The 9,249-nt window shown below is 40.5% G+C and overlaps 1 protein-coding gene across 1 annotated transcript; it reads right to left on the reverse strand.

Annotated features, from left to right (window-relative positions):
• Window positions 1–227: 227 nt before the first annotated feature.
• Window positions 228–6,116, reverse strand: LOC128867955 (uncharacterized). The gene is made up of 2 exons (XM_054109594.1): window positions 6,016–6,116; window positions 228–976 (listed from the first exon to the last, which is right to left on the reverse strand). The coding sequence occupies exon 2, from the start codon at window positions 955–957 to the stop codon at window positions 232–234; it is 726 nt and encodes a 241-aa protein (XP_053965569.1). The 5' UTR covers window positions 958–976; window positions 6,016–6,116; the 3' UTR covers window positions 228–231.
• Between the last annotated feature and the right edge of the window lie 3,133 nt (window positions 6,117–9,249).

Below are 9,249 nucleotides of genomic sequence, written 5' to 3' on the forward strand. Positions count from 1 at the left end.
TGTTTATACATATATAGTGCTATTTTTAAATTCATATACGAAAATTGAACAGTATTTTTAGAAAACAGTAAGCCTAATATTGAAACGTTACGAGAAATTATGGATTTTAACAAATTATGATAATAATAATTAAAATTAAATTAAATATATAAAATTAAATTAAATATATAAAATTAAATTAATAATTAAAATTCTAAGCCATTTGGCGTAACACCGGCCACCTTGAAAGGCTCATGGTCCTTCAACGTCTGATGGCAGTACGGCGAGCTTGTGAACGGGGCGTTTAATTACGCCCGTTTTGGTTGCCACGTCTGCTACGCGGACTTTGCCGTCTTGCCCTGTTACGATTGCGGCGACGCGGCCGAGCACCCATTGCTGCGGTGGTGTGTTGTCTTCCTGAACCAGGACGAGGTCGTTCAGCTCGAGGTTGCGCTTCGGATGCAACCACTTGTTCCTCTGTTGAAGACCCAACAGGTAGTTCCTGGACCACAGTCGCCAAAACTGTTGCTTGAGACAACAGACAAGTTGCCATCTGTCGCAGCAACGCATTGGGTCCATCGATACTTGGGCTGGTGGCAGCGCTCGAAGGGGGCACCCAACTAGTAGGTGCGCTGGTGTTAGGGCCTCTCCATCGTTCGGGTCCTGACTCAGTGGTACCAGGGGTCGCGAGTTGAGTACGGCCTCGACCTCGACGAGCAGCGTCTGTAGTTCTTCGGCGGTGAGCAGCGCGTTGCCGATTGCGCGCACGAGAAGGTGTTTGGCGGACTTCACTGCCGCCTCCCATAACCCGCCGAAGTGCGGTGCCCTGGGTGGTATAAAGGCGAAGGTGAATCCTTCGTCCGTTGCGTATTTCTGTACTTCCGGTTGTTGGGCCTCGAAAGCATCCCTCAGCTCGCGAAGCTTGCGATCGGCGCCGACGAAGTTGGTGGCGTTGTCGCTGTATATTTTCCGCGGCATTCCTCGGCGTCCAATGAACCTTTTTAGGGCGAAAATAAAACAATTAGAAGACAAGTCTGTTACTAGTTCTAAATGTACTGCCTTTGAAGTGAAACAAACGAACACTGCGATATATGTTTTTACTGGGGGTCTACCACGTATTTTCAATGTAGTATATACGGGACCACAAAAATCTACTCCACATATTAGAAAGGGTCGTAGTGCACGAAGCCTATCGGCAGGCAAATTTCCCATTATTTGGGTTTGCAGCTTCGGCGTATAATGAAAGCAGTGTGTGCAGTTTCGAACGGTACGACTACAAGCTTCTCGAGCATTGACCAGCCAAATGCGGTCTCGGAGAAGCGCTACCAATGCCTTTGCTCCAGTATGGTGATTTCGAAAATGTAGGTACCGTAAGTATGTGGTAACGAAGTGCGAGTTCTTGCTTAAGAGCAGTGGGAACTTAGCATCATATGGGAGAGGCGCATTTAATAGGCGGCCTCCTACTCGGAGTAAATTAAACGACAGCGACAATTCCGAGTAGTTGTGCAAAAATGGATTAAGTTTTTGCAAACTTGAGGGTAGGGTGGTTCCTTTGGTGAGTTTCATAATTTCTTCACCATATTCAACATGTTGAACCACCTGAATGACTTTTAGGAAACTTAATTTAATATCCTCAGCCGTCAGCATTTGTGTGAATGTCGCAGATGGGTTTCTAATGCGTTTTATCCATCTTAATATGTAAGCGACAATACGAAGCAGTTTTTGATGAGAAGATACTCTTTTGGTGAGTTCCATAATTGGATGCGATTCATTTGCTTGAGCAACTAAAACTGTTGCGTTCCGTTTCTTCTCTAGTGCTTCGTCTCCTGGAGAGAGCTGGAAGTGAGTGTTTGTAGGCCATAACGCAGGGTCTTCTAGGAGGAACTGTGGACCGCTAAACCAGATAGAATTATTCAATTCGTCCACGTTACAACCCCGAGACACTTGATCCGCGGGATTTTGCTTAGTTGGCACATGTCGCCAAGTAGCTTTATCCGTCAACTCTTGGATTTCGGACACTCTGTTTGCAACAAAGGTCTGTAGTACAGATGGATGCGTTTTGATCCAATGCAAAACAATTTCGGAGTCTGTCCAGAAGTTTATATTTTCAATTGGCCGACTCAACATTGGCGCTATTCGTGACCATAATTTGGCCAGCAAGTGGGCTGCCGAGAGCTCTAGACGCGGAAGAGATTTAGTCTTCAGCGGAGCCACTCTAGACTTTGCAGTAAGCAGCGTACATTTCGTTCCACCAGCCGAATGGCTACGTATGTATATACAGCAGCCATACGCTCGTATTGAGGCGTCGGCAAAGCCATGAATTTGGCAGCTTGCACTCGACTCGGTGTGTACAAACCGAGGAATGCTTATTGATGGTAGCTGCAGTAGATTGGCTTTGAAATTTTCCCAGCTGGTGTCGAGGTGCAATGGAATCGACTCATCCCAATCTAGTTTTTGCAGCCAAAGCTCTTGCAATAAGATTTTTGCTTTGGTAACTAGTGGGGCAAGTAAACCAAGAGGATCGAAAAGACGAGCCGAAACTGATAATATGTTTCGCTTAGTGGCTCGTAAACTGGTAAAGTTGTCATTTAAGACAAACCGAAACAAATCTTCCTTCGGCAACCAATGGATTCCAAGTGTTTTTGTGGAGTCTGTGTGATTGAAGTTTAAGGCCTTCTCAGAACTCTCACAATCGAAAAATGATGGGTGATTTGAAAACCACTTAGATAAATTGAATCCTGCCGAGTTTAATATTTTAACTACCTCACTTCTAATAAGATCTAGAGATTCGAAATTATCGGATCCTGTAAGCAGGTCGTCTACATAAAAATCTCCTTTTATTGCCTTTGAGCCGAGTGGATACATATGTGTATTGGCATCGCTGAGCATTTGTAAACACCGTGTAGCGAGAAATGGAGCAGGCGCAGTGCCGTATGTTACGGTGTTAAGTCGAAAGATTTGAAGTGGCTCAGATGGATGCCGTCTCCACACTACAAGCTGAAAGTTTTTGTCTTCTTCGTGCATGAGAATTTGGCGGTACATTTTAGTAATGTCCGCCGTAAATGCATATTTATGCAAACGAAAACGAAGAAGTGTTGAATACAGCTCTTCTTGAATGGTCGGCCCAACCATCAAGATTTCATTCAACGCAATTTGAGAAGAGGTACGACTTGATGCGTCGAAAACAACACGTAATTTAGTCGTCGTACTTTCAGGCCGAAGAACGCATTGATGCGGAATGAAGTAGTGTGGCTCACTCGGGATCTTATTATTTGTTGGGCTCATGTGACCCAATTCGATGTATTCATTCATGAAGTCCAGATACATTTGACGAAGTTCTGGATCTTTCAAGGTCTTTCTCTCCAGGCCCTGAAACCGCCGAGACGCGGTTTCATAGGAATTACCGAGTAACTTACGGTCATCTTTGAAAGGCAGTCTTACTTGAAGCCTTCCCGAAGGCAAAACTTTAGTAGTTTTTACGAAAAATTTTTCACACTCTATTTGTTCAGGTGTGAATTTTGTCGAACTAGCCCCTGAAGGTATTTCTTCCATCGCCCAGAACCTTTGGACAATGGAATCTATATTTGCTAGATTTTGTTCAGTATGGCATAATGTGCTACTGACTGTGGGAGGAGGACGTTGGTTGGAGGCGTATTTGCCAGACACAACCCAGCCTAAAAGTGTCTTTTGCAATGTTGGGTGATTGGGGCTGGCCTTGATCTGGCCTACAGCTAAAAGCTCGAAAAATGTTTCAGCACCTAACAAAAGATCTACCTTTTGAGCCTTATAAAATTCTGGGTCCGCTAAGCTAATGTTTTTAGGTATTTTCCAGCCATTAATATTTACGTTACGATCTGGATGGCTGGCTGAAATGGATCGCATTATCCAAAACTGTGCCGAAAACTCATAATTATTGACCCGCGATTTTACAAACGTATTTAATTTCGTCCTTACTTTTTTGGTTGCATTTCCGATGCCGATAATATTTAAGGTCGTACTTTCGCGACGAATTCGTAATTTCTGCGCCAAATCCTCTGTCATGAAATTCACCTGAGATCCAGAATCCAGCAAGGCTCGTGCAGCAAGGTACTCTCCGGAGCTACCTTTTACGTTGACTACGGCTGTAGCCAACATAACCCGATCTGGTGTACTCGTCGTGTGCATGGCATGCGAGGTCGAAAGTTGTGGTGCAGTTGCAAAGGATACAGGGTACTGGTGCAGCAACGTGTGATGCGAACGGTTGCAAACACGACACCGATCCGCTTTGCACTTTGAAACTGAGTGCCCCTTTCGCAAACAATTTATGCATAAGGGGACTGATTTAGCAAACTCAAATCGCTGCTGAGCAGAGAGAGTTTTAAAAGTAGGACACGCGGGTATACTATGATCATTTGATTTACAGTGCGGACACACCGGCTGTTTTATATTTGAAGTCACTAAGGCAGCTTTCGTCCTTCCCGCATGAAGGTGGGGTTTCTGAATGCTGTGACTGCTTGACGGCTTGAGCCTCGACGTTGAGGCTTCATCGGCAGATAAATGTTGGTAGCGTTTATTTAATGCTGCCTCACACTCACGCCATAATGGCAGCTTATCATAATCCAACTGTTCCTCCCACTTTGACCGAGTAACGGTGTCAACTTTTGACATTACCAGATGAATTATGATAGCGTTTGTGATGTTTTTCTCGTCACCTAACGACAGCAACGAGTCGTAAACAGCCGACACTGTATCAATCATTGTGCGCAATGAAAGCGCAGATGGCTTTGGGATAGTTGGCAGTTCAAAAAGTTTGGAAATTGTGTCGAAAAATATTAAGCATTTATTGTCATAAACTTTTTTGAGACTAGCCAACGCCTTCGAATAATTTTCGTCCGACATTTGGAAGGCCTTTACCGTTCCCAAAGCTTCACCAGACAGACAGTTAACCAAGTGATTAAATTTCTCAATGTCTGGGATTGTAGGATCGTTGTGCACCAAACTCTCGAACAGACTCATACAATTTTTAAATTCTGAATATTCCCCTTTAAATTTCGGTAGCGACATTTTCGGTAGTCGCGAGCTGTGAGGTGCAACAAAGGATGATTCGGCTATTGACGATTTATTTCTCGCCAGAATAGATTTTAAAACGGACTTAGTTTCCACTATTAGGTCCTCTAACTCCCCACGGGCTATGTCTTCCTCGTCGATTTCTTCAATTTTCGACTGGCACTTCATAAGCTTATCGCTATGAGAGTTCAAAATGTCCAGTCGACACTCCAATTCAATTGGATCTAACGACATTGTTTTATCGAGGAGACCCGTTTTTATGCGCACTATACTATTTTTCGCAACAGTTCGCTGGCGCTTTAGTGATTTCAATTCCATAATCTCCTTACTTGGAGAGAGACTTGGAACTGCTGTCTTTGGCTTGCTCATTTTGAGTTAAATTATTTAAACTCCCGAAAAATTTGCTCAATGTCCACAGAAACGAAAAAATATCTGTGAGAGTTTGTGGCTGAAAAAACGAAAACGAAAAGATGGCTGAATAGCCTGCACAAATCTCAATCAGAAAAACGAAAAATAGCTGTTGGACAAGGCTGTGGTCAGGCCACGAAAGGATGAGCAAGCACAGTAGCACAACACTACGAAAATTGTTCAATAGATTTGCGAAAAATCGATTTTTGTTTAAATTATTTCCTTGTAAATAATCCGTATTTACGAAAAATTTATTTAACTTTATAATAATTTTAATTTAATTGAACTTATTGTTCGAAAAAAAGGTCTTCAATTTCTTTAATTTTGTTTTTTAAATTTATTGACGATTTCGCATTTAAGGTCACACCCTTTATTATCAAATCCCAACGTACCCTTGTTTCACTTTCGCGGAGTTTTATATACGTATATTTGTATAGATAATTGTACATATGGTACATGTACACATATGGGAGTGTGTACATATATGTATGTATATATATGCAAGAAAGTAAAAAGGGGATGCAAAAAATTGAGAGTGTTTATCAACAACAACCACAACTTTCAATTTATTGCACTTGTTACCTGTATAGGCTTATTGCAAGCCTTGACTTTCCTTTTGCAAAGGATGCAGGTGCAGGTCATTCCTGGCGGCGACAGAACCAGCGGTAGGGATTGCAGCGACAGCGGGCGACGACGGCAGCAGCAGTGACCAGAGTAGCAGCGACGGTTACAGAGATGAGAGCAGCGGCGAGTATGGCAGCAACTGCGAGAACTGTGACAGCGGACAGTGATATATACGCGACGAACTGCAAATGAGCAGCGGTGAATTGCACTGTTTTTTTTTTTTAAATTGCCTTATTTTTGGCCGAGAACATTTACATATCACTGTGACCGTTTATATAAGTACCGCACTGTTTCAGCTTTGCACTGTGTATTGTAGTTTATTCTTTTTTATTTCTTATATATTTTTTTTTTTTAAACTTTTTTGGCTATTAATATTTTATTTTATTTATATGTTAAACAATTTTTTTTTTAAATAATTTTAACGTTTTCTTTTTTTTTTGTTTGATAGATGTATTAGTTTTTCTTTTTTTTTTTTTTGGTTTTTGGGGGCTCACTGTCACTGTGCACTTTTTTGTATATGCATATACATATGTATGTACATATATTAGTTTTGCTGTCTGTTTTGTTATTTTTTTTAATTTTTTGTTTGCGAGACGACTTTTTGTTTTGCTTGTGAACGGACCGCGCAGGCAATTGTTGTTACTAATTAAAGCATTTATCGTTTTTATATGTTTATTGTTTTGTGTATTTCGAAATAATTTCCGATTATGTTCACCAATTTATTATTATTTTTTTTGTATTTGGAATTACTTCCCTTAATAGTTTGCTTATGTTCAAAGTATATTCTGCCTCACGCATCAGGTCCCTGCTCGGGCGCCATGAAAATTCTTAAGCGTTTTTAAGAGAAATTATTTTACGTGGGAAGGATGCGCGAACACAACAATTGCCTGTTAAATAAAATGCGAGCGCGTTCGGTGGTAACTTCACAAGTGATTTATTTATTTCTGAATTCGAGTTTTTATAGTGTCTTAGCCTAACGGATTAAGTTCAAATTTATGTAATTGGAGTAAATATGTATTGCTCTGTTACGTTTATGTAATATAGGTGTTTATACATATATAGTGCTATTTTTAAATTCATATACGAAAATTGAACAGTATTTTTAGAAAACAGTAAGCCTAATATTGAAACGTTACGAGAAATTATGGATTTTAACAAATTATGATAATAATAATTAAAATTAAATTAAATATATAAAATTAAATTAAATATATAAAATTAAATTAATAATTAAAATTCTAAGCCATTTGGCGTAACATATACTTTAGTGTGTTACACATTCCTTTATAACCTTTACATAACCTATGCATTCCGAGGCACTTAAAGCGGAACAACTTAATTAAATATAAATTTAATATGCGAACTCACAATTAAAAGCAGACGAAAAGCGAATATTTTATTTCCCGGATTCTTTTTTTTTACTCTTCAGTAGCAAATAGCTCTGCTCCTGCCTAGAATAATAGAGGATATATGCGAGATGTATGCAGGAGGACTAGCATACATACATATACATATTTTATTCTATTTTCATTTCTATTGGCCTGTGTATTTTTGTAAATAAAAATAAATAAAAAGTTATAGCCTACCCACAACAAACTCGTTAGCATACATATTAAGTTTTTACTATACACACACGTACATACATACGTACATACATAATACATATACACATACATACATATGCATAATATACTCGTATGACATATCAAATGTGCTCAGATACCATAAACACATCCATAAAAAGTACTCAACGCATGCTCGTATGTGCTGTTTTAATAGCCACAAGCGACAACAACAAATAATATTAACAAAATAAGATCTTTGTCTAAGTAGATAAAAACGCGGGTTAACAGAGAGACAGACAAGGAGTCAAGCGACAAGAGTCGAAGAGCAACAATTTTTCGTTTATAATTTACAACCGCCGATTGCCGACATAGATAAGCCAATATTAAAACGCCAATTCTTGCTATGCGTTTTGAGTTAGATTTGTTTTCTGGTGTTTTTTGTGACTAAATTTTTTGAATAGTTTTATTATTAAACTATTTTTGGTATTTTCATGATTTTTATTTTAAATTTAATTAACTGAATTTCTTCATGTTTACACACGTGAATCGCTTGGTTGAGTGGGGCTTTTTGCGCGTAAGATACAGTTGTGGCCATACAAATACGAGCAGGTAAGTGTTTCTGTAAATCCCAAAATATTTGCGCTGTGTGAAAAGTACGAGTGGATATACAATTCCAATATACGGTGGATGCAATAAGAACGGTGGTGGAAATAGCACACAGGGCTATAAGTGCGGGAAGATCAGCAAGAAAGTTCTGCGCTGTGATCACTTTTAACTCGGCAAACTGGCCTAGCATCATCACGGCCCTCAAAGGTTCCAATGTACCAGCCTACCTTGTCCGCATTATCAGCAGTTATCTAAGTGACCGCATTCTGCGATATGAAACTGAAAATGGACAAAAAACGTACAAGGTCTCCGGTGGTGTACCACAAGGATCAGTCCTGAAGGTGAAGTTAGATTTAGCCGGTCACAAAACCGAGGCAGTTCTAATAAGTGCTGGAGGGCGAAAATCCTTTGAGCTGAACATAGGTACACACCGTATAGTCTCCAAAGAGGCGATCAAATATCTTGAGGTCTGGATCGACACAATACTTTGTTTCAGGCAACATTTAATAAATGCAAGTTCCAAGGCGGCTTCTATCAATGGCGCCCTAACGCGACTTCTCCCTAATATAGGAGGGCCCTAGGGAAATCGCAGGTGACTACTGTCATTGGTTGCTGACTCTATAATTCTGCATGCAGCACCTATCTGGGTGGGGACCAAAAATTCTAAACTACGGGAAGTCACCCAGACATATAGGCAAAGCGCGGTGCGTGTAGTTTGCGCGTATAGTCCTGCAGCACCCTCATACGAGATATGTGCGCAACCAGCGGTAAGTGGGAGGCAGCGCAAACGTTCGCAGGTAAGATTATGACGCGTCTTCGCCATAGTCACAGAGAACAGAGAAGGCGGACAGTTTCTGACCAACCGACAATAAAAAAAAAATCCAATAATTTAAAGTATGCCGGATATTAAGAAGGCTCCACAAACGTCAAGAAGAAACAGACTGTCCGGTTTATATCTGGTCTGGGAATGTCACTCCAGCAACATTCCTCCAGTATTTGTGAGGAATGTTTATGCTGCTGT

The sequence above is a fragment of the Anastrepha ludens genome, chromosome 6, assembly GCF_028408465.1.
Source record: "Anastrepha ludens isolate Willacy chromosome 6, idAnaLude1.1, whole genome shotgun sequence".
Lineage (NCBI taxonomy): Eukaryota > Metazoa > Arthropoda > Insecta > Diptera > Tephritidae > Anastrepha > Anastrepha ludens.